Here is a 27378-nt window from a genome sequence, read left to right on the forward strand (position 1 = left end):
ATTTTGGAAGTTCAAACTCGGGGGCACCATAGAAGTCCATTATATGGAGAGAAATCCTGAAATGTTTTCCTTAAAAAACATAATTTCCTTACAACTGAAGAAAGAAAGACATTAACATCTTGAATGACAAGGGTGTAAGTACATTATCTGTAAATGTTTGTTCTAAAAGTGAACTACTCCTCCAAAAAATTCTGATGACTCATCTTGCACTACACAGATTTTTGTCCAATCAAATGTTCTTTAGAACGAGGGCCCCGCCCCCAAATGCCACCTGCAACTACACCAACATAGAAAAGAAATTGCTTGTCAAGTTTTACAGGTCTTAAAATGTTTGCACAAAAATTTGATTTCTAATAATGCTCATCAGCAACAGACCAACGCAATGAAATCTGCTCAATGTAAAGAAAAAAAAAACTGAGCACATTTAGAAGGTGTTTGACTGTGAGCCACTAAAACAAGTCTGTCACGTTTCTCTTCTAATGCTGTTTAACACAAGCCAGAATAGGGTTACAAATTCAATTAGCGCAAGAATCTGTGACGTAAGGGAGGTCTGTCTAGCATTACCTCATTCTAGAGGATGTGAGGTCATTCTTTAACCAAAATGAACCTTATGTTCTGCTGTTAAGAAGAGAACATTATAACCTGAGTATTCTGTTCACGAGGGGCTGATTCAAGGCCGATATAAAGACAAGCTTTCACCTCTGTGAATGATGTTTTTGAAATGTTTGGGTTGAAGTCTGGAGGGGTGTTCAGTTACTCCGCATTACATCCAAAGGTCAGAAACGACAGGAAATATCGACCTGAAATATCAAAATACAGCACATTCCTCCAGTAAGCAAAGAAGCAGTTCTGGATTTTTAAAAGTGTGTGTAATGATTGCACAAATTTGTGTAGTTTTCTTCCCATCCTTCTCTACCCCTCAGATTAATTTTTAAGCTGATCCAGATGGATGGAAAAGCAGGGAGACGTGGAGCACGGCCTTGTGGGTAGTTTAGTTCGGCATGGCCGCTCTTGCGCTCTGCAACCATGACGACAAGAGGGCACAAAGCTCTAGTCCCAAAGATTGGCAATTTAGTCAAAAAGATGACAAGGCAGAAATGCTACCACTTTATCAGGAGAGCAATTCAAACAATTCCATAATATGAGCTCATGCAGTTCAGTTTGTCCTGACTCAGAACTGTTTGTCCTTGATTGTAATCTTCCAAAATCTGCGTCAGTGGCTTGAAAACCAGATCTTCTTGTTGGTACCCTGGAGCTGAGGTGCTATTTGATGCTGGTTTCCACCATGTGCAAAATCAGGTGTGATTGAAGTGATTGGGTACATGGAAAAATTAAACCAGAGAAGCAGAGTCGTCATCAACAGAGCAGCTTTGAAGTGTGTGTGCTTGTACGAGAGAGAGAGAGATTGATGTTGAAGCACCTGCTGACTTCTGGCAGTTAACAGCCTTGCTGTGCTGGAGATTTTATCCAGAGGCAAAGCATCAGCTAAGCGCACATCACTTCAGCACAGAGAACAAGAACGCCAAACTGTTATGAGTGTGCATTTGTTGCTGGGGTTGTGTAATGATGTGAGCAAATAACAATACAAAAAAATTAATGATCCGAGTACTGAATGGACGTTCACATGGTAGTAATTATGTCATTAGTTGCACTTCCAGCTTTGCGATCTCCAGCTAAAGCTCTCTAAATGCCTCAATGTCCCAACAGAGCGTTCAAGTCCACTTTCATTGACATTTACAAGCTGGGTGTTTTCCCGAACTGCCTTGTCCTGATAATATTGATTTGTTCAAATACTTGATGTTCTCAGTTTTATAAATCTAGAACTATGCTTACAAAAGACAAGCATCTCTACATGAAAGAGCACTCACATGGAAAACTCCAGTAGAGGAGCGGGAATACATTAGAGATTCCACTCTCATGGCAGGTGGTGTGTCTCCATGTGTTGTCTTCCTGTTGCTGCTCATGTGAGGATATTTTTACAGGGTTGAGGGGAAAGAGGCAGGAGGTGAGGAAGGGCATTTCCGCTCTTCTGAGATCTCCGGAAAAGGTTATGGCTCCACAGGTAATCATCGCCACACGTTAATCAGTCAGAAAGACCCCAAAACAACTCTGCATCTACAAAGATGTTTCATTAATCACCTGCCCCCAAAAGTTCATTTAAGGACACACTGATATTAGGCAGATGTTCAATACTAATTTGTCTAAATTTAGGCTAACTTGTGAATTTACAGTTGAGGTCAAACATTTACATTCCCCTTTCAGAATCTGAAAAATGGGAACATACAAAATGCATGTTATTGTTTATTTAGTACTTACCTGAAAAAGATTTTTCACGTAAAATATGTCTACATACAGTCCACAAGAGAAAATAATAACTGAATTTAGACAATTAAATTGTCTTCTGGGAAACATGTAACTATCTTCTGTAGCCTCTGAAGGGCAGTACTAAATGAAAATATATGATAACTAGGCCAAATAAAAAAAACTGTACACATTTCCATTCTGTTCAAAAGTTTTCACCCCCGGATCTTCATGCATTTTTTTCCCTTTTGAAGCATCTGTGAGCATTTGAACCTTCTGTAATAGTTGTATATGAGTCCCTCAGTTGTCCTCAGTGTGAAAAGACGGATCTCAAAATCATACAGTCATTCAAATACAAATACACAACTAGAAAACCAAAGAATTTTTCTGAAGAACAGCAGGCACAGTTTACCTGTTCAGGACAAACAAAGGACTCATGAACAACTATCACTTAACAAAAAAAAAAAAAAAACAGCTGTGGATCATTCAGGTAACAACATATTAAGAAGGGGGATGTAAACTTTTGAACAGGGTAATTTTTATAAATTCAACTATTATTTTCTCTTGTGGACTATATGTAAACATCTTTTATGTGAAATATCTTATTCAGGTCAGTACTAAATAAATAACGTTTTTCTATGTGTTGACAATTTCAACTGAAACAGGACAACAGGGTGGGACATATCAAGCAGTCCCGTCCCCTTTTTAAACAGTTTTATATATCTCAACTTGGACCACAGCTGTTAAGCTGCATTTGACAGCGTATGAGATCCACAATCTCATCTTTATCGCTATAAAATATAGCATTCTGTGTAGAATCCAAATAGGTCCAATACATTTTGTGCTCTGCGACAACTCGTGTATATGATCTGCTCCAGAGCAGACTTTGTGTGCACTGTCTCGAAACCAGCCCTTATTTACCCTAATGGAAAGCATATTTACACTGTCCAAATTGTTCCCTATAGAGCTTGGCCAACTACGTCACTGCGCGTAGAATTATGGGTAGTTGCCGCCATGTTTTATGTAACGTCGTCAGCCGTCAGTATTACAAGATAGTAGGCAACTATTAAAAAGAAAAAAAAACAATGCATAGATCCGAGGAAAAGCTAAATCTTCCACACCGAGAAAAGCTTAATGAAGTGTCAAAGCTGAGGTATTTAGAAAAACTAAAAATAATCAACGGCTCGATCCTTACGAGCATAAAGAGTGGTGGACGATCTAAATGAGTTACCGCCTTACCGCACGTAACATTCCCAGATGGTGTTTTCCTACTTTGTTTGTAGTGTTATTTGCAGTTTTACCTACTGCATTGTTACCTGTGTTCTTGAGACTTAAAGTTTACTGCACTGTTACATCTTACACCTGTTGTGTTTGTAGTGGAACTGAACTTTTCAATTTAGTTGATTCTTATGTTACTGTGAACTGTGCACATTCACATCAGTGTGTTATCCACAAATAAAGGGATATAGAAATGTTCGTGTTTTTTCAATTTATTGCTGCAACGTGGTATGCAATATGCAAAACAGATAATGCATGTTTAATGCTGCGTTCCAGGCAAGTCGTGCCAAACTGTCTGAGCGCATTTATTATTATTAATTTGAATGCAACGTTATATTGTCCTAAAGACTATTTTTCCACGATGTACCACTTGCATAAACAACGCACCGTATATCAGAGCTCGGAACTGGGAGTACGTTGATCTAACGTTAGTACGAGTTCACAGATGGGAAATCACAGGTTTGACTGCCGCTCCAGTGCACTTTCACAGGTAGAAGGCTGGAAAAACACGGGTAACGGGTTGCCTGAAACGCGGCATAACTGAAGGCTGTAAAACATTGTTTGTCTAAGTACACATACATGTGTATATTTTATACGTGTTATATCTATATCTATATATATATATATATACATATATTAGTAGTCAACATTCGAAGTGGATCAAAAAAGTTAAAGTCCTAAGACATGATTTTATTATGACAACTTTGATGAAAGCTTTCGATCCACTGCAAATGTTAACTAGTGTATATATAAATAATTTAAATTTTATAAATGTACATGTGTATATACATATAAATACACGCAATACATGAACATATTTACACAGAAAAGTTTATGTTGGATGACATTCCTTGAGAGCAACTGATTTGACAGCATTAATTTCTTAATTCATGGTTTCATAACAACGCTGGGGCACATATTAGTCAACTAATGCTTTTCCGTCTAACCGCTTGTACCCACGCCATGCACCGCCGTTTTGTTAACTCGGACACTTGGGATCCAAGGTGATTGTCCAAGCTGGAAAGCTGGAAAATCAAACATTTGACAGTCGGCGTACATGCTGGTAATCGGTGAGACTGTGGCAATTAACAACACAACAATAGTTCACCAAAAATTATTATTTATGCAGAATAAAGTAGACTAAAACTTCACGATCACAATCAAACAGTGTTCACCGCAGCTCCGTTACCTAAATTCCCAACATGCATTGCGTTGCTGACGTCACGTTCCCAGACTCTAGGCGTTTCTCAATGTCAAGGAAGGATCCTCGGAAGCCAGAATTTCGAGGATGCTACGTCATCGACATCCGTCGAAGGACTGTTCCAATGTCGAGGATCCTCGGAGTTTCAACCAAGGACTGCGTCCTTCGTTCGAAAAATATCCCATACACAGGAAAGGATGCATAGGTGTAGCCTTCGCGCTCTTCGCGCTCTAAAATCACCCACAATCCTATGCGCGCAGCTTTGCTATCTTGTTCAAAAATACAAATGTCGGACGTTAGCGGAGTCATGAAGGGAATGAAGGGATCATTTTGCTCAATATGGTAAAAATAGTGTAGTTGGGGAAATTAAAAACTAAACTTGTTTGTGAGATAGGACAAGTCTTTAACAAATAGTTGTTAAATTATAAATATTTTTCAATATCAAATATTATTACAATGGCTTGGTTGAATTCCGGTCTGTTATTTCTTGATAACAGACAACCGCGAAGTATACGGCACACGGTTGCCATGAAAAACAGAGCGTTGCTATGGACGCAGTTCTGTTCACTCAGGCAATATAATCGTTTTTAAATCAATAAACTCCTTTTTAATCATATTGATTTTTTGACTGTCAAGTGTGTTTAAACAGTGCAGGGTCAATTTGACGTAATGGATGTAATTATTTTTAAATAAATGATAAGAGCGGACCTTTCACTGAGGTAATGACGCAATAACGTGCACTTGCTAGCCTGTTCCATTTATGTGTTCTCCGAATGCTTAAGAGGAGCCTCGCCTAGCCTCTGAAGGAAGTGACTTGGAAGGACCAGTCCTGCCAAGGACGTATCCTTGACATTGAGAAACACCTTCTATACGCCTTATTCAGCCAGCCGCCATTTTGAATCGAAAACGAGGCTGTGAGGGATAGCAGTCCAGCAGCGCCCACTGTTGCATATTGTTGCGTCCCGGGATGTAGATCGTATAACCGTAAAATAATAGGTAATTTCAAATTTTTCCACAGGACAAAGAGCTCCAGAAAACATGGATTGTTCCACAGGACATATAACCTAACTTTCAGGTAACAATTTTGCATTTATTTAAGAAAATGACTGTGGAAAGACTACTAATTTCTAATGTGAGCATGTTTATCTTCCTTTAAACGCTTACACAGAGTTTTTCAAATGATGTTTTATAGAATAAAATGCTTAATGGTTTGTGTTAAGAGCCTGCAGCTAGGTCATAAGCGTCTTCCCGACCTTTATTATGAAATTACGATAAACATGACATTTTCCTTGTCTAAAGCAAAACAGAGACAAAAAATAATGTTCTGAATATCATTTTGCGATTTTAAAAGTGGTTTACCTCAAACACTACACGGCAAGCTAATAAATAAATGTTATCTTTTGATCGCTTTGCATAAAAATAAACTTTCTGTTTAAACCTAACGTTACTGTTTTTTGTATGACTTCACATGTTGTCTGAAAGAGGCTTACGATCTAACTGCAGGCTCTTAACACAAACTATTAAGCATGTTAATCTTTAAAACATCATTTAAAAATAATATCTTTTTCACTTACGATCGCAAGGTTTTCCTTTCGTGAGGCTTTTGAGTCCAGGTAAACACAGACGGAGCTGAACCCTCCTTATGCTTCCTAATTCCAGTCAGTGTTTTTGAAAAACAATCCCGAGTAAAACGTTGAGCACACTGTTGTGTTCTTTGTAATCTATACAAAATGGAGATATTTAGTTTAGTTGTTGTAGTAAAACATAACATTTTAGCTCTGCGTAAACGTTTAAAGAAAGATAAACATGCTCACATTATAAATTAGCAATTAGCCAACCGGCTAGTTTCCACAGTCATTTTCTTAAATAAATGCAATATTGTTACCTGAAAGTTAGGTTCTATGTCCCGTCGAACTTTAATAATACACATTTTCTGAAGTTCTTTGTCCTGTGGAAATTAGTGAAATGATATTTTCTCTTTATTTTTATGACTAAACAATCTACATCCCGGGACGCAACAATACGCCACAGTGGGCGCTGCTGGACTGCTATCCCTCACAGCTAGGGCTGGGAATCGATTCCAAAAAGAATCGATTCCTCGATTCCGAGGCATTGGGAATCGAGAGTCGATTCCAACGTTTGGAATCGATCCTCTCAAGGGGAATCGACTCCTCACTCAGAGCCGTTTTCAGTTCAACAAAACTTACCTCTTAAACGGAGGGCTGCATTTCATGAAGGCTGCATATTTCGGCTGCAAGTCATCAAACGTCGATTAACGAAAATAAACGTAATAAAATCGACTCATTACTAAACTCCTCTGAGTTTAAGGATGCAGCCTTCAGTTTGAGAAGCACCCATTAATTTGCCTCTTGCTCGCTAATAGTTATTGTAGTCTGAAACATTTCCACGAAAAGATTCGTTCGGATAGATCATATAAATGAACCAGTTCAAAAAACGATTCAGATGTTATTTTACAGGAGAACTGGCTCATGATGTCCACAATTTTGAGCGCTGCACGACAGAATAGATCACGACGTGTCTTGATCTTATTTACATCTTAAATAAATGCTATTTTTAATCTTTCTATCAGCCAATGATAACTCTGAAAGAAAATGCAGAGAGCACGTCAGTGGCCGAGAGCGCATCTGATTGACAGCTACGCCTCGAGCTCTTATATCATCCTGCATTTATTGCGAAATTATAGCTCTTATATCAGTGTTGTTGTTAAAGTTCTGTTTATTTTGTTTCAGTGTATAGTTTGCTAATTTTGTCATTTTATACACGTCACGTCTTGTTTTATTCATGCAATAAATGCATGTCCACTGCTGAGCTGTGGGTTATGACTAATTTCCTGGGCAATGAATTACAATTTGAAAACAGTCAGAGCTACAGAAAAATAGTATATATATATATATCTTTTTTTTTTTTTTTTACAAATGAAGCTTCATATTATGAGAAGGTAACTTTATACGACCTTTACATCCTGCATTTATTGCGAAATTAGCTTCCTCCAATCTAAAAAACAAGAATCGAAAAAAGAATCGAAACAACAGTGAGGAATCGATTCTGGAATCGAATCCAATCGATTCCAGAACCAGGAATCGGAATCGGAATCGATTCCAAAATTTTCGGAATCGAACAGCCCTACTCACAGCCTCGTTTTCGATTCAAAATGGCGGCTGGCTGAATAAGGCGTATTCCCTATATAGTGGACTACGTGCCATTCACCGTACAGAAAATACAAATTCTGTGTACAAGTGACCGCCGCAGCTTCGGCGTCTATTCATAGTGTAGGGGGTGGGACGCTTCAGAGAGAATTTGACAGGCGGATGTCATTAAAATCATTAAACCACCTGCTGACACAAGAGCCACCATTCTGATGTAGGACATGAATGCACTGCGCCTTTTGTCAATCAGAGGAATGCACACATGGACTATTTTATTAATGTCCTTTCTACCTTTCTGGGCCTTGAACCTATCAGTTGCAATGCAATATCAGTCTATGCAATATCAGAAAGCTCTTATATTTTATCAAAAATATCTTAATTTGTGTTCCGAAGATGAAAGGTCTTACAGGTTCGGAACGACATGAGGGTGAGTAATTAATGACAGAATTTTCATTTTTCAATTTTGACAATTTCAATTACAATTTAAACGTAAAAAATGCAAAATGGGGAAAAAAATGGAAAAACAACAATACATATACAAAAAACAATATATACATCTCGAACATCAACCAATAATATAAATTTATAAATGTCTAATACTGGCTGATAACACATTGTACCAGTGGATGATGCTATTAAGTGTACTTAGAACTAACTTATTCTGACACAGACCCTAATCTGACCCCATTACAATCGCCAAGGCTTTTGTCTCTCCTCCACACAAAGAAATTTGGTTGGACTTTATTGCTGGTGTTTTATGAGCACAATGTTTTACATCATGAGGCTGATTGTATTTTTCACTTTATGGTTGATCGTAAAAATGGGATATTGCTGATACCATCTCCTGAAAACACATCCGGATGTGCTTATAAGATTCTGTGTCTTCGTAGGGTTTTATGTCACACACTAGAGCTGCACGATTCTGAATAAAATGAGAATTACAATTTCTTTGCTCAGAATAAAGATCACGATTCTCTCACGATTCTGGAGAACTTTTTTATTTTATGACAAGAGTGCACCTCAAAAATCTCCTTCATAACAGGAGTTCTGACCTTTTTCACAAACAGACTTTCTTGTTGCCTTTTTTCCCTATTACACATTAGAAATAATAAGAAATGATATATCAGATGAAAACTTAAAATTTCAAAATCAATCTTTGGAATGCCATTTTAAAATCAGACATTGAATTAACATGGAAAATGTACATCAAAATCATATTACTAAATGGTCTTGTCCATGAATTATAAAGATTTAAGATCCAATTCTTCATTTTCACGTCTCTGTTCAAAAATGGGAGTAACGGTTAAGGGGTTAATGGATCGTCATGCTCATATATGGTTCCATTGCTCTGCTGGTCCATAAATCTAGCACGATCAAAGTACTACTCTTTCAATATTCAAAGTGCTAATAGAGACCGAATTTTCCAAGCATGACACAGAGCTATCTACACAACTACACAACTTATAGCCCACATACTAATAACAGCCTAGATATTTTATGTATCTTAATTTGCGCGCATTGGGGAGTCGCTCTCTAAATGCAGGGTAATAAAATTGCTTTTGAAAGCGCGTCCGGGTTTCACTTTTGGTTTCGTTTTAACGATCCCGCGAAACTCTCGACGGCGCTGAGCGTGCATTCTACAATACAAGAAATTACTTTAACAAAACCATTTGAAAGTGGGTGGACACCAATGGGATTTTGAAAAGCGTGTCCCCTGTGGAAATTACGCCACTGCGTGAGTGGAACTCTGCCGCTGAGTTATCATTTGATGTGAATGTATGCCGCGTTGTACAGTATATTGAGAAAGACGCGCCATGAATTGCATCTGACAGAATGTGCGCTTAAGATGAAGTTTAAGGGGCCGTTCACATGTCGCGCCTAAAAACGTGTGGAAAACGCTAGGCGCGCCGCTTTCTTCCTAACGCCGTTAGGAAGAAAGCGGCGCGCCTAGCGTTTTCCAGCGTGGATTTGACGCTGTAGTGTGAACGCACCGTTAAGGGGGTCGCACACCGAACGCGCAGCGCAGCGCCGCGTCGCGTCGCGCCACGTCTTTAAAATTCGAACACATAGTTTTCTATGAGCATACGCACACCGGCGGCGCCATTCGGCGTCTGTCCGCGGCGCCCAGCTACGACTCAGGAAGCTGTTCAAATTTCTGCCGCGCCACAGAGCGCCATCTGCATAGTTTTATATTAAATAACATCATATTTGTCTCAAATCGTCCTATTAGATTAAAAAAACAAGATACCACTGCTGCAAAATACTACGTACATTAGGTTTACAGCTTGAAAAAAATGTAAACCTATATAATTAATTCATATTTTATTTTCTCGAGACATTTTTACATAGGCTACGCAAAATCTAAAGTCCTATGTAACATTTGCCTGTCATTATTATATTCACTGTCTTTGACTGCCATCTATTGGATTTACAAGGTCACAACCGTCATTCAGGTCATTTAAATAACGGTGTAGCGGAGCGCGATGGACGACAAAAAACTGATCAAGGAAGTAGGGAAATAGAAATAGCCAGAATTATTTGCAACAAATCATAGATTCAACATAAGGAATTCATCAGCTTGGAGGAAGATTGCCGATGTCATCGGTTTTTCAGGTAAGAATGTTCAATTTTGTTTACGTACGATCTGAGGTAAAATGTATAGTGAGCAACTGTATGTAATTGTACAGTACAATCATAAAATAATGTACAGTACAGGCATTGTCATTTCATGTCCTTAAAAATATCAATACTGTTGACCACAAAATGACAATTATTTTATTTTAAATACAAACCCTCATGTTGAATTTAGACTCCAATAAACTGCCTCAACAACAATACGATTATAATTGAAGTTTACAAAGAAATAAGTATACCTTACACAACAAAATAGCATGTAGTTTTTTATTGAGCAAACAAATCATATTACTAGCTACAGCATAAGGAATGTTGAAATTGCTTGTAATAATACAAAATGCTACTAATTGATGAATGGGAATCTAGCCTAAAAATGAGCTGGCGCGTATAGAATGTGCGCGTCCGGTGTGCGATACCTCCAGCTGTCCTCGGCGCGACGCGACGCGACGCTGCGCTGCGCGTTCGGTGTGCGACCCCCTTTAGGCTAACGGTGCGTTCACACTACAGCGTCAAATCCACGCTCAGTGCCGCTAGCAACGCTACAACGCCACTGCTTTGGGGAGTGTCTAATTTAGGGCAGAGCACGCCTCTGAAAAACAATGTTCACACCCTATTTATGTTCCATTGTCTTCTTTTAACGGCGGTTCGAAAACTAAACTGTAGCATATAATGAAAACATGCAAAGTACATTTACTTTTGCTTGACTTTTTCAATAATATGTGATTTCAGCTCAGTAATCCACCAGTTTCGGAAACACGCGTCATAGTCTTTCCTTGCCAACTTCTCACACCGATTGGTTGTCGCCGGCGTTTTGCGCTCGAAATTTGCATAAAGTTGAGGAATGCCCAACCTTTTGACGCTCTCAGCCGCTCTCAACGCTTTCTCCGCAACGCTTCCAATCCCAAAATGCACCACGCGACCGTTTACGCTCAACTTCCACATGAATGAATTGAAAACGCTCGCTTCGCCCCGCTCGCTACGTGCCAGTGTGAACACACCGTTATCAACAAAGCGCTTGCGCTCCGGAAGCGTCTGCCGTTTTTAAGCAACCATCAGCTGCGCTCTAGCTCCAAGCCTATGCGTCTCCATGCATTGTTTCTTCTATTAGCGTCAAAATAATGGGGGCTTGACAAATCATAAAGTTCAGGAAATCCCTGGACCACAATGATGAGCTGCTCCTCCATGTTTCTGCTGAGGTTTCAATGTAACGGAAAAATGTGAGGAAGCTGATTGGTTAGTTCATGTCACATGACCTGCGGTGCGCTTGCGACATTCTGAAAAGTTGAAATGTTTTTAAATCGATGCGGCGCGAACGCGCCTGGAAAAAACGAGCGCGTCCGCGCCGCATCGAGATAAAAACATCTCAACTTTTCAGAATGTCGCAAGCGCACCGCAGCTTGGAGCTAGAGCGCAGCTGATGGTTGCTTAGAAACGGCAGACGCTTCCGGAGCGCAAGCGCCCGAGCGCTTTGTTGACAAGGAAGAAAGCGGCGTGCCTAGCGTTTTCCACGCGTTTTTAGGCGCGACATGTGAACGGCCCCTAAATAACAGTCGTACATTCGGCACGCGCGTTCTCTGGGCTCTGACCCCCATCCATACCTGCAAACTTGTCGCTTTTCAGCGACAATCGCCGTTTTCATTGGGTCATTCACGTGAATCGTGTAGAACCGGAGAGTTTTTTTTAGCAAAGGGGGGGGGGGGGGGGGGGGGTCTTGCATTGGGCTTGACATCTCAACTGAGCTCGCGTCTGTCAAGAGAGGGAGGTGGGGGTAGGCTTGCGTGCCATGTAGGCCATTATTGGACAATTCTTATAAATGACATTTTTTCTGGACCAATCGGAATCTCAGCGCTTGCTTCAGGATAACATGCAGTAGAAGAATAATAAGGCAAAACAAATGTTTTGGTTAATAAAAAAGACTTAAAAATAAATACTTTTCTCTTTACTGTGGAAGTAAATAAGTAAATAAATAAGAGGACATGTCTGGCATAGGGGGCCTTGCAAAATTGAACGGAGAAGGAGGGGGGGGGGGCGCAGTAAAAAAAGGTTGGGAAACCCTGCTCTACTGAATTCACAGTTTATGCATTCAGTGGTTGTGATGTTTAAAGTTTTATGGGATTATTTGCCTTAAAAATTACCTAAATGTTTTATATGGTTATTTTTTTATTGTATCTTATTTATTTGTTTTTATTGCACTTTAATTTGTAAAGTTGTTTCCTCAAATAAAAACAACCAGGTTGAGAATTATATCCCCTTGTTTTTTTTAATAACACTAGAATCCCCTACCCAGCACTGCTGTTAAAAAAAATGACTCACTAAATTTTACTCAGAGTAAAATTTTAAATGAGTTACTTTTTACTTTTACTTGAGTAGATTTTTTGACAAGTACTTTTACTTGTACTTAAGTAAAATTTCATTGAAGTAACAGTACTTGAGTAGCATATTTTATTACTCTTTCCACCTCTGCTGAATCGTATAAATGCTGGATTAAGATCGTGAGGGGGGTCGAATCGAGATCGCGATCTTTTAACGATTAATTGTGCAGCTCTAACACACACACACACACACACACACACACAGCCTGCACCTGAGACATCATCCCGCTGCTTCATTCATTTGACTTTTTATGTGTTAGCACAACATTACATACTTACTAACTGTTCATTCAGTGACTCAACAGAACATCAAGTGACTAATGATGAACCATTCAAATTCACCAGTTAGAATTAACTCACTCAATGAATACAAACTCTGTATTTGCAGGAAATGCCAAGAGATCAGATAATGTGTGCGGAAATTTCTTGCATGCTCACAGGGGTCATGACCTCTGTTAATAAATGTTGTTTGGTTGACATTTTTATGTCCCTTAGGGACTGTGTAGTAAGTACATTTTACCCATTAAAAACTTACAGATACAGGTTTCCTGAGTTTCCCTTTGGGGAAGAAGCATTAATCTGAAGCCGAGGTCAGAGCACCAAGGAATATTTAACTGCAGAGACAATAACGGGAATACATTTTGTGATTCACCACTTGAACATGGTTACTATAAAACTGAATCTCCTGCTGTTGTTCAATGCAAGTGCTCTGACATACTGAAATGTGGCACTCATAAAAGACACAGGTTTGAGACTGGCCTCAATCATGCATATTATAATATAAAAAACTATATATAGCATGTACGTCATCCAGTTAAATCATGAAGAGGAAAGTGAGAAGAATCAGCAAATTAACAATGACTTCATACTAAACATTTTATAACCATCTCTTTCACTCATTATCAGTCATGATTTCTGTGAAATTATATTGAATTAGTGTAACATTAGTCCACATGCATTTAAACCCATATTGAGCAGCACCTGATGATTCAATTTGAATAATATAGTGAAGCACAAGCTCAAGGGAAAAAATAGGTGCAAGGTCACTTAGTAAGACCTTCGAAAAAGCGGAAAAGCACCTTCTAGCATCTATTTGATACTGAGAGCATCACAACTTTCAATAAACACTGAATGTACAACTTTTCAGAATTTTTATTTTTGTGCCTTTGGATGTCAGAATCTGAATGCAAATCATTTTTATAGAATGCGGTCATCAAAGACGCCATTTGAAGCTAAACACAGATGTTTAAAAGGACAGACTATGATGAAACCTGCTATGATTACACTTTTAAAGCATACATTTGATCTAAATAATAGGTCTACATAATATTCACATATGCAGTTCATTGTGGACATATTGTATTAGCCCTACAGTTACAGCATAAAATCTTATATGGGGGCAGCCATGGCCTAATGGTGAGAGAGTTGGGCTTGTAACCCAAAGGTTGCCGGTTCGATTCCCACACCGGCAGGAATTGAAGGTGGGGACTGTGAATGAACAGCGCTCTTTCCACCTTCAATACCATGACCGAAGTGCCCTTGAGCAAGGCACTGAACCCCCAGTTGCTCCCCGTGCTCCCCCAGTGCTGGAGCAATGGCTGCCCACTGCTCCGGTGTGTGTTCACAGTGTGTGTGCGTGTGTTTGTTCACTTCTCACTGCTGTGTGTGCACTTAGATGGGTTAAATGCAGAGGGCCAATTTCGAGTACGGGTCACCATACTTGACAATACGTCACGACTTTCTTATATAAACCTATAACATTTTACATAACATTGAAATATTTTATCGCACAATTCTGACTTTGTTTCTCCTAGTTCTGAATTATAAATCGATTTAACTCAACTATAGCGAGTTTGTCAATTCTGGGGGGAAAAAAGCCAGAAGTATGGGATATTAACTCATTATTCTGAGCTGAGGAGAAAACAGAGAATGACAAGTTGAGTTTTCTTATTAGAATTGCAAGATATAATCTTAGAATTGCGCATAGACGGCTACTTAAAAACTGTCATTTTCTGCCACCAGATAGGGCCCGCACACAAAAAACGTTGGCAAGCACTGAAATTGGTGTACTGACTTTCATTATATGACCCAAAAAACACTGAGACAACTCTGTACAACTCTTCTTGCACTCTTGAAATTCAGAATTGTGACCTGGCTAGTATAATGGTCTTCTTATGGCAAAATGTTTTCCTCATTTGTGCGTCACAAATTTGACCTCTAACCTCAATGACATATCTAGGAGTCAGTTGGTATGGAAACAACGTGTCAAGTGAGGCTAAGTGGATTTTAAAATGACCATTTCAGAAGCACTGGACATGCATTAACACGAGGACAGACGCCCAATTAGATGCAGACTGTTCTAGCAAAACACGAAAAACAAGCCACTTACCTCTTCCATCATCTTGGATCTTGTGCAGAAGCTCTGTATAATTAACAGGCCCTTTGTTCTCCTCGAACACCAGGTCCATGGTGGTGATGTTGTCCTCATGCATTTCCGTGTAAAGCCCTTCCAGGGCAAAGTAGCAGGCCCTTTCTCCCATTTTGGTATCACTAAACATCAGCAGGCTGTGTTGGTGCCATCCAAAATGCTTGTAGAGGTGAAGGGCGTACTCGCCTAGTTTCTTATGAGTTGGGCCAGTGTTGGTAATGGAGGTGTACATCTCCATCTGCATGAAGGCTACAGCAGGGGCCCCTGCTGTGATCATAGGGAGGCCCCAATGCGCAGTGAACAGCCCAACGGGAGAGGAGGTATAGTCACAGCCGGGCCCTATGAAGGCCCACGGGTTGTGTTCGAACTTCAGATCTACAGCCATGAGGGGGGCGATAGACTCTGAGCAGATACCTTCCCCATCCTCACTGTTTGCAAAGATGTGCCGGACGTGGTGCCGGGGCAGCAGGGTGGGGTCAGCATTGATGCGAGCAATGGCGCGGTCCAGTGCGGGTCCCACACGAGGCCATGCCCAAGGGTAGGATGTATTGTGCTGGGGGAGTATGACGGCCAGTATGATGTCATCGGTGTGGTTGTGCACAGGTCTACGGGACCCTTGGTGTCTGCTGGTCTTGGTCCAGATTGGTGGGGTCCCACAGTACAGCAGGATCAAAAGCAGCAGAAACGATCTGCCTCCATCGAAGCAGAGGAACAGACTCATATCACTGGAGCTCAAGCGTCCAACTATTCAGGAACACTAGACACACACAGGTTTATCATATGAGATCCAATTGTAAACATACTTAAAGACTATTTTTGTACTTAGACACACAAAAAAATTAAAAAAAAAAGAGGTGTATTGAAAGGATTTTTGGAGATTTAGCTTTTTCACTAACCTATTCACTTCACATCAGAAAAAGTGTTGCCTTTTCCAAATCTTACTTTCTTAGTTGTTTTTGAAGGATTAGTTTACTCCAGAATTAAATTTGTGATATTTACTCACCCCATGTCATTCAAGATGTTATGTCTTTCATTCTTCAGTCAAAAAGAAATAAAGGTTTTTGAGGAAAACATTCCAGGTTTTTTCTCCATATAGTGGATTTCAATGGGGATCAACAGGTTGAAGTTTCAAAGTGCAGTTTCAATGGGCTCTACACAATCCCAGCCGACCGATTTTCAAAAAAAAAAAAAAAAAGGTTTTTAAACCACAAATGCTCGACTTGCATCCATGACTTCATTCTTTACGTAGTCCAGAATTTCGTTGAGGAATAGTTTTTGTCATAATTTTCCTTTAACAACATCTCTTCACCAATGAAAACGAGATGATAACAAAAGGAAAACTTGTTTTTAATGACGAAAATCTACTGACATTTTTGTCAAAAAGCAAGACAAAAAAGAATGAAATCAGAATCAAAAATCAGAATGAATCTGCTGTGTGTTATGGAGGTTGCGTATATTTGAACTTTATCATAGCCAGTTGATCTATCAGCCAGGACATAAGCAGGACTACATTTGCTACACGTCTCATAAAACGTTCAAAAATGTCAATATAGAGTTTGATGACGCAAAAGATGCAATTCAGTCCGTTTTTCTGAGTGCAGACACAGAAGCAGCGCCAAAGTGCACAAGTACTCTTTTGCGTCTCATGAACTAAGAAATATGCACAAAATGATATTGAATTGTCCGTTTTGACGAGTATTCAAGTAAACATTCTCGGTTATGTCTCAGGTGAATGTAAACAGTTGGGAGAATATCGGACGCAAATCAGTAAATTACATACGTGCATTCAGTTTTAAAGGGACAGTGGCCTAATTCAGTTGCTATTGTCTGTGGCATTGATGTTAATCAAGCAACAAAAGAAAGACAGAAAATCACTCACTGCTCGTGACTGTATCACTTTAGTAGCCTTAATAAAGATTAATCTAAATGTATTCATATAAATAAATATGTCTGCTTGACAGAATGAAGGAAGTTGTTATAAAAAATGCATAATTAGCATATATAACCATCGGGTATTTAATTGAAAAGAAGACCATGATCTTGTTTCTTAACCCCTTAAAAAGTTACACATAGGTGCAAAATGTCCAAAAACTGTCATAAAAATATGATTTATTAATATTTATTTCCACTTTCACTGATTTCGCTAACCAGCATCTGTTCTATCCATTGATACCAAATATTCAAACCTTTTAAATGCTGGTTTGTTTACATAATGCCACAGGTGTTTTTTTTATGAAAAATAGTAGTTAATATCTAATATAGCAGATTTTTTTTTCATTAATTTTGAGGGATTTATACTTGTTATGTAGTGTTAGATTAAAAAAATTCTCTCTCTCTCTCTCTCTCTCTCTCTATATATATATATATGCTAAATTTGAAAAAAAAAGGCACAATCTAGTAAAACATGGTAAAAATCAAAACCTATGCAATGAGTTTGGTAATTTTAGAGAAATGCTTAATAAATGCATTACACTGTAACTAAACCTATTCGATTTTAGCCCACTAAATCTACTGTAGATTTGGTCGGCTAAAATCGTATGATATTTAGTCGACTAAAACTAGACTACAACTAAAACAATTCAGATGACTAAAATATGGCTAAAACTAAATGACATTTTAGTCAAAAGATTATGACTAAGACTAAATCAAAATTTGCTGTCAAAATTAAACGTAGAAAGGTCACGCATGACATAGGCTTAAGTACCGACAAGCGAACGTGCAAAGAAAGTCAACAATGTTGAAACGATTTTAAAGTTGGAGAAAATTACATGACATTTTTAGCCCTACTCTACCTTTTTGAGCTGAAGTACACAGACAATGAAGTAACCTTTTTTTTTTTTAATTGACCAATCGTTTCGCTAGATGAGACCCTTATTCCTTGGCTGAGATCATGTAGAGCTTTTTGAAGCTGCACTGAAACAGCAATTTGGAACTTTAACCCGTTGATACCCATTGAATCCTGGAATGTTTTCCGCAAAAATCTTAATTTCTTTTCAACTGAAGAATGAAAGACATGAACATCTTGGATGACATAGGGGTGAGTAAATTATCAGGAAATTTTTTATTCAGGAGTGAACTAATCTAGATGAGTGATTCTCGACTGGTTTTGTTTCATGACTTTATACAACTGGACATGTGGCAAACCTGTAACCTGGATTTATAATATAGTTGGGTTGTATTTTCTTATACTCAAGTTTCTTAGTTTTCACAGATGAGTGCATATCACACAACCTGTCCACATTTGACTAAACTCTTAAAAATAAGGGCGTGTTCACACTTGGCGTCTTTTTTGACAAGAAAAAGTTGACAAGGGCGTTTTTTTAGTTGCAAAAAAATCTGGAAGCGTTGCAGCAGAGGGCGTCTTTTTGTTGTTATAACAACAGCTGCAACAGTAGCCTATGTGTGGTGCAGAAATGTCAATAAAAAAGGAAGCTGGCTCTTTTCTTTTTTGACATTTTTGCCTTTTATTTGATAGGACAGTATTTAGACAGAAAGCGAAGAGGGAGAGAGAGAGAGCGGGGGACGGGATCGGGAAAGGTCTGCGAGCCGGGACTCGAAAAAGGGATGTCCGAAGCGCAACGGCGCTACTGTACAAGTCGATGTGCGGCTCAAGAAGCTAGAAACGCTGCACGTTGGTTTTTGAAGTTAACGGGGAGGCACATCCGGTTCACAACAATAAAATAAAAGTCTATATAACGGCACCTTTCCCATTTTTTCTTGTTGTTATGGAAACGAAAGGTCTAGCTACTCGCTTGTCATTGGCCAGCTGTCAAAAAAGCGCTTGACGTAGGACGTTTACTTTAGAAAAGTTCAACTTTTTTCAACTTAAAAAGACGTTCTGAGCTGCAGAAAAAGACACTGGCGGTGGCGTTTAAAAAAAAGCGCTCAGGGCTTTTTTGAAAAGACGGTTTACTGCATAGGGTCATAATGTAAAACAGACGCTGGCAGTTAAAAAAAGACGCTAAGTGTGAATACGGCCAAAGGTGCTTCAAAAGGTTTTTCACAGCGATGCCATAGAAGAACCATTTTTGGTTCCATAAAGAACCATTCAGTCAAAGGTTCTGTAAAGAACCATCTCTTTCCTACCTTTTTATAATCTGAAGAACCTTCTTTCGCCACAAAGAACCTTTTGTGAAACAGAACAGATTTTGAAAGTTCTTTATGGAACCATTTAGACAAAAAAGGTTCTTCTATGGCATCGTGAAGCACCTTTATTTTTGAGAGTATAGTTCAGTTATCCGCTACCAAGTTGCGCCAAAATATTAAGGAGTCATGTTTTTCCACAAGCTGATATAATTGGTGAGATCTCAGAACTCAGCCTCCATGAGCAAAGTTGACATTTCAAATAATGTACTTTGTGGGGTCTTGCAGCAACCAAGCAACTGCTATTGAGATGAAAGGGAATGCTAAAAAATAGCTAGTAACATTTTACAACAAGGCTCCATTGTCAACAGCAATGTTTTCATAATTCATTAAAATTATAAATATGTTTTTGTTCAAAATACATTTATCTTAATTTATACATCAAGAAATGTTTTATTAGCATAAATACAGGTTAACACAATAGCTGCTGTAAAAGTATTATTCATTGTAAGCTCATACATTATGCATTAACTAAAAATAACAAATTAAATCTTATTGTAAAGTGCTGCCAGATGTTTCATTCTAAAGAAAGCTGCTTTTTATTCACTTCTAAGCAAAAAAAACTTTTCTGTGCTACTTCTGTTGAAATAGTGTTGTCATCACGCAACTGAAGGCAATACAAAGTGATAAAAAACTAAATATGACAGAAATGCTTGAATGCATTCTGAATCAGCTAAAAATACACCTCATGCCTTCTTTTGAAAACAGCTTAAAATCATTCTCCATCAGTTACTCTCATATGGTGGGTTGCAAAAATTAAGGAAAAACAGCACTGAGGAGAAAAATTACAATGCAAATATACATAATCTTCAAATTTCTGTTGGTGCAACTCCATGATATTTTGGAAGAAATTCATCTGTCTCTTGGTAGAAAGATAGCCACACTCAGTCAGATGCCAACATGGACAGCTTAAGTGATATGCACTCATCTGTGAAAACTAAGAAACTTGAGTATAAGAAAATACAACCCAACTATATTATAAATCCAGGTTACAGGTTTGCCACATGTCCAGTTGTATAAAGTCATGAAACAAAACCAGTCGAGAATCACTCATCTAAAATGCAATGAATTCTAAAACACAACAGAACTCTAAACAAGCAGAATAGAAAACTCTCTGAAGTACCTTTTATACATGGTGTCTTCTGGTCTCCTCAACATGAGCTGGTACAATCCTGTGACAGTCCACTCAGCACAGCACAAAACACATCCCTGCCTCTGTGAAACTCATCCCCACAGGCTGACTGTGTGTCATTCAGAGTGCCAAGAGCAGCAGTGATTTTCTCAAATCACATTACCTCACAGAAGCTCCACCTCATCTCCGTGTCGAGCTGCATTCCCTGCCATGCTCCAGGGTTCTGAGGGTATTAATGCCTCTCAGCTGCAGTTACTGCCGGCAGGAAGAAAGGGGGAGAGAGAGAAAGAGAGAGAGAGAGGAAGAGAGAGAGAGAGGGGGTAGATCAGCCCTGATGTGTTTTAATGCATTCACTCTTCTCTATTCCAGTAGGCTAAAGGTTGACCCTTTGGTCTGAGAAGCACTTCCAAATGTTCCAAGCTATAAAAAAAATCAACAATGTAAACACTCCTCTAATTTCAAGTCAGAGGAAATCAATGGCATCAAAATCCATTAGCTTCTACCGTGCATTAAATAATCATAGCTGAATATTACCTTATAAGAAACAAGAGGTCAAGGTATGGCTAGTTAGTATGACCCAGGTATCTCCTGCTGGTAGCTAAATGTAGCTCTTTTTCCATTAGTGACTATTCAAAAGTGAACTAAACATACACTACTGATCGAAGGTTAAAAAAATAATTAGGGCTTTTTAATGTTTTTGAAAGAGACAGCACCAAGTCTGCATTTATTTAACCAAAACACAGAAAAACGGCACTAATGTGAAATATTATTCCAATAAAATGTATCTGTTTTATAGCCAAATGTGACCCCCCCCCGGACCACAAAAGGGTCAATTTTTGAAACTAAACTAAAAGTAGTTCTTATTATTTTCAAATGTTGGAAAGTTTTTGCTTCTTAATATTTCTATGAAAACCTTCTATACATTTCCCACAGTCTTTTCAGGAGAAATAAAAATCTTTTTTTTTTTACATTATAAATGCATTTTCTATCACTTTTGATCAATTTAACATGTTTTTGACATTAATGAAAGTATTGGTAACAGGGTCGGAAGGGCTTAGGGCTTGTAGTAAAATGAACTAAAATGCCCTATAAATTCAAGAAAAAGGGGAAAAAATGCTTCTGCACAACAAAATAAATAAATAAATAAATGAAAAGTGACAATTCACAGAATTACAATTAAATTCGCTCACACAACGCTCAAACGCATTTCTGTGGAACTTATGAATTAGGGGTGTGCACAAATAGTCGAATATTCGGCCTGTAATTATTTTTTCAAATAATAAAAACACTATTCGAATTTTACTATGTTTTGATTCGCTGGCTGTAAATCCATGATAAATCCTAAGCAGTTATAACTAAATGCACTGGGCGGCTCTGTTCAAAATGATCTTACTAAATCACCTGACAAATGTAATTACTTCTGATCAAATTAATTAGTGAAACTGATTTATTATAATATCACCACCACAATGAGAAATTACATGAATTCCAAACACAGTTGACTGCCTTGATGTCTTCCCGCCTTGGAAGACATCATTTATTTATTTATTTGTTGTGCAGAAGCATTTTTTGCCCCTTTTTCTTGAATTTATAGGGCATTTTAGTTCATTTTACTACAAGCCCTAAGCCCTTCCGACCCTGTTACCAATACTTTCATTAATGTCAAAAACATGTTAAATTGATCAAAAGTGACAGAAAAGACATTTATAATGTTAAAAAAAAGATTTCTATTTCTCCTGAAAAGACTTTTGGACGCAGCCAACGTCTTTCTCAATAAACCTCATTTAAATAAACGAATATTCGTTTTTTATGAGCCCAAATATTCGAATGCAATGTTTTTGGAAAATGGCCATCCCTATTAGGAATGCACTGGCCAATCACAGGTGCTTAGATTAGTCGTCGCTAAAAACGCCGAAGCTGTTGTTGAGTGCGCACAATCACAAATTCCCTCATCATAAACAACACAGTGCAGATAGGATGTAAATAAAATATTACTTTTGTAGCTTCAGTAATTATAACGGGAGTTTTTGCATAACGTATGCTAGACTAATGTCATGGATTGACATGTTTGTCTGTGAAGCCAGACTGTGACGTGCCCAAAATAAAACTAAAATGTTTTATATTGTTTTCTATAGATATTAATAATCATTATAACAATATAAAGAGCAATAATCTACAATAATGATTTTGTCATAATATGGAAGCAATTTTAAACAGTTAAAATACTAATTAAAAGTAATTGGGTAAATTTAATAATTTGACAGTAAAGACAACATAATATGGTGATTATAAAAACTGCCAAAAGATTTAGTGGGCAAAAGATTTAATAATAATAATAATACTTTTGGGGAGTGTATATCACCACTAATTCATTAAAACAGTAGATATGTGATACTGAACCACAAAACCAGTCATAAGGGTCAATTTTTTTAAATTAAGATGTATACACCATCTGAAAGCTGAGTAAATAAGCTTCCCATTGATGTATGGTTTGTTAGGATAGGACAATATTTGGTCGAGATCTGGAATCTGAGGGTGCAAAAAATATATTAAAAATATTGAAATCTCCTTTAAAGTTCTTAGCTCTGCATATTACTAAACAAAAATTTAGTTTTGATATATTTACAGTAGGCAATTTACAAAAATATCTTCATGGATGATCTTTACTTAATATCCTAATGATTTTTGGCATAAAAAAACGATAATTTTGACCCATACAATGTATTGTTGACTATTGCTACGAATATACCCGTTTTGTTGTCCAGGATCACATATTTTACCAGTGCCCAATTATGATATTGTACAATTTAATTTAATTGTCCAGAGCAATTTTTAATGTTTATTAATATAGTTTAATATAGATTTTAAAATACACTATTATATTAGCATAGTGCATGTACAAACTGACATAACAGATGCTATTAAAGTATGGTGGCACTGATGCTTTATGATCCCTTGTGGATTAAATAATGTTAACAAATTGTACCTTATTGTGAAGTGTTAAGCGTGTTCGCCAGGAGTAGCCTGGAAATATTATTACTTGTTTCAGAAAGATAGACCTTTCTGTGTCTTAGTAAGTACAGGGCTGAAAGTGGTGGTTGCAGTGAGGTTACAAAAGTTTAAATGCTTTTGTGAGCTGATATCACTCCACTGTCATTTGTTGTGACCCTTCCGAGAGGCAGGTCAGAGCAGTTTTCCAGCTGCCCAGCAAGATGTGCCCCTACGGGTCAGGACAAGCTCTATCTGCTCACCACAGATTTTGAATTCAACCTCTACTAACCTTCTTCAGCTGAGTGTTCATGTGTCTGTGGAGCTGCATGGTGTCTGTAAGCTGATGGTATTTGTTAGTTACTTATGAGAGATTCTTTTTTCAGCTTTCAGCCACCAGTGCTCCAGCACGACTCTGACATTTATATTCAAAGCCAGTCATTACGTTTTTTAATGGAATGTATATATAATAGTCATAAGCACTGAGGTATGATATGCATGTCGCAGATCTGAAGGTCAATTACGGGTAATTCTAACAGACAGCCTTAGATAACCTTTCTTTTCTTCTTGTAATGCATTTACACTGCAGTGCATAGAGAAATGAATTAAAGAGTGGTATAATTCTTTATGGTAGTGATTCCCAATTGAAATACACATTTCACTTGAAAAGACTGCAGTTTTTAAGAAAAAAAAACAAAAAAACAACAACATCATTCTTGTTCATATAGTTGACTTCAATGGTTGAAGCTGGTAGAAGGTCCAAATACTTTCAATGCAGCTTCAAAGGGCTCCACATGATCCAAGCTGAGGAATAAGGGGCTTTAAAAAAATTAAATAAATAAATAAAATTTATATACTTTTTAACCACAAATGCTCATCTTGCACTAGCTCAACCTCATGTATTATATACAGTAATCACCCACGTGACGTAGGCGGAAGTACCGACCAGTGTTTACAAAGCAAACGTGCAAAAAAAACCTCAAACGCCCTTTACAAAAAAAGGTAACAAGATTTCAGACGATTTTAATGTTGTTTTAGTATATCTTTTCAAGGGACAAAACTATAATAATGAAACTTGGATATATAGCCGTATAGATTTATTGTCACCTAAAAAAAATTACTCAACATACAGCCGTTATTGTCAAATAGCTGGCAACAAAAGTGAGTACACCCTAAGTGAACTTGTCCAAAGTGTCAACATTTTGTGTTAACACCTCCTCACCAGGGCATCGCGCCACACATGCTGGACACCATCTGAGCCAAACAAGTTTATCTTAGACTTATCAGACCACAGGACATGGTTCCAGTAATTCATGCTCTTGGACAGGTTGTCTTCAGCAAACTGTTTGCGGGCTTTCTTGTGAGCCAGCTTCAGAAGAGGCTTCCTTCTGGGACGACGCCCATGCAAACCGACTTGTTGCAGTGTGCTGACAAGCTGATCTTCTACTTCTGCAACCTTTAAAGCAATGCTGGCAGCACTCATACATCTGTTTTTTGAAGCCAGGTTCTGCACCTGATGCACAGAACAAGAGCTCAACTTCGTTGATAGACCTTGCAAGCCCTGTTCCAAATGGAACCCATCTTGGAAAACCTCTGTATGACCCTGACCACTGTAGTGTAACTTGGTTTTGGGGTGTTACTGAACCTCTAACAGCTTTGGTCATCTTTGTGGAGAGCAAAAATTCTAATTCTCAAATCCTCAGAGAGTTTTTTGCCATTAGATGCCATGTTGAACATCCAGTGGTCAGTATGAGAGAATTGTACTTAAAGCACCAAATTTTAGCTGTTCTAATACAAGATACACTAGTTTGTATGGTCCTGTCAAGCAGGCAAAAGCATAAACATGATGAATGTAGCTTTGCGTGGTTAAACAACATACTGCTGTTATCACTAAAGATGTACTCACTTTTGTTGCCAGATATTTTGACAATAATGGCTTTATTTTCAGAGGAGTATTGTCCCTTGAAATGTGAGGGGTGTACTTACTTTTGTTAGATACTGAATATATATTATTTTTTTAGAAAATGCCCGATAGATAAGACCATTATTTTTCTGCTGGGATCATGTAGAACCCTTTGAAAGAGCATTGAAACTACAATTTGGACTTTTAACCCATCGGCTCCCATAGAAGTCCACTATATGGAGAAAAATCCTGGAATGTTTTCCTCAAAAAAATATCTTTTCAACTGAAGAAAGAAAGACATGAACATCTTGAGTGAGTAAATTATCAGGACATTTTAATTCAGGAGTGAACTAATCCTGTAAGCAGGAATGCAAAGAAATTAAAATTATGGTTGATCAATGTAATTATTAATGTTATGACCATTAACTGAAAAATGGCTGATAATAAAATCCCATTCTTTTGTCTAAATAAATTCAAAACAAAAGACTACAACAAAAACGGATCATTTAAAATGATGGAAAATTTAGGTATAACATCATTAAAAATGTTCATTGTGAAAAATGGATATTGATTTTTAAATTAGCTAAAAAATTAACAGTGTTAAATTATTATGGTTTGTAAAGATAACTTTTAGAGATTAATTAAAGTTAAATGATGGCAAAGGCAATCTACAGGAAAAAATATGTAGAAATGAGCACGCACAAAGAATTTGCCAATAATTTCTTATAAATAACATTTACAATAAAGATAGCATATAAGCACTAAAAACTTGGTAGATAATCAATCTGGTATTGATAGATTGTGTGAATCCCTATTTTTAAGGAAAAAAGATGTGTGACACTGGACCACAAAACCAGTCAAAAGGGTCAATTTTGAAATTGATACATCATCAAAGCTGTACAAAAAAGCTTTCCATTGATGTATGGTTTGCCAGGATAGGACAATATTTGACCGAGAAACAACAATTTGAAAATTTGGAATCCAAGGGTGCCAAAAAAATCTAAATATTGAGAAAATCGCCTCAAAAGTTGCTCAAATGAAGTTCTTAGGAATGCACATTTCTAATCAAAAATTAAGTTTTGACATATTTACAGTAGGGAATTTACAAAATATCTTCATGGAACATGATCTTTACTTAATATCCTAATGATTTTTGGCATAAAAGAAAAAAAATGCAAATTTTGACCCATACAATGTATTATTGGCTATTGCTACAAATATACCTGTGCTACTTAAGACTTTTGTGGTTTTGTGATCCAGGGTCACACTTACAAATTGGGTGACACTCACAAAACATGGGTTTTTCACCTACTGTATAATTTATTTTGTGTTTAAGAGTTACTTTAATAATATGTATTATAATTGATATTCAGTATAATACGAGGTAAAAAGAAACCATTGGATAAAGGTCAAAGAGGTATGTAAGCATTACTAATGGAGCTGCCAGGCTACCTAAAATGAAAAAGGTTAGAAAACACTGCTTTAGAGGCAGGGCATGTTTAAAAAGAAAGCCCCAAACTGATCTCAGATCAGTGTTTAGCCAGTTCTACATTTGTCCTTCATCCCCCTGTAGAGAGCCCTGGGACGGTCAGATGGATAGAATTACCAAAACAGGATGCAACACAATAGCATCTCCCTCCCTCCCTCTCTCTCCAAACATTCCCTTTCCATCCTCTATCTCCATCTCCATATTTCATTCCCTTATAACCATTCCCTTCTTTAAGGAAAGCAGAAAGTGAGACAGAAAAAGCCAGCGAGAGCAAAATTGTTCAGTCTAGCACACAGCACACAGGACCGACAATGAAACTGTCAAATGTGTCAAACATGCATT

The 27378-nt window shown here is 37.8% G+C and overlaps 1 protein-coding gene across 1 annotated transcript in view; it reads right to left on the minus strand.

The window, feature by feature from the left end:
* npr1b (natriuretic peptide receptor 1b) overlaps positions 1-20856 on the minus strand; it is a 68554-nt gene extending 47698 nt beyond the window's left edge. The window contains exons 1-2 of the mRNA XM_073847185.1: positions 20648-20856; positions 15343-16138 (exon numbers count right to left, since the gene is read on the minus strand). Of these exons, the coding sequence (XP_073703286.1) occupies positions 15343-16102 (760 nt within the window). The 5' untranslated portion in view covers positions 16103-16138; positions 20648-20856. The remainder of the gene's footprint in view (positions 1-15342; positions 16139-20647) is intronic.
* Positions 20857-27378: the final 6522 nt, after the last annotated feature.

The sequence above is a fragment of the Garra rufa genome, chromosome 9 (assembly GCF_049309525.1).
Source record: "Garra rufa chromosome 9, GarRuf1.0, whole genome shotgun sequence".
NCBI lineage: Eukaryota > Metazoa > Chordata > Actinopteri > Cypriniformes > Cyprinidae > Garra > Garra rufa.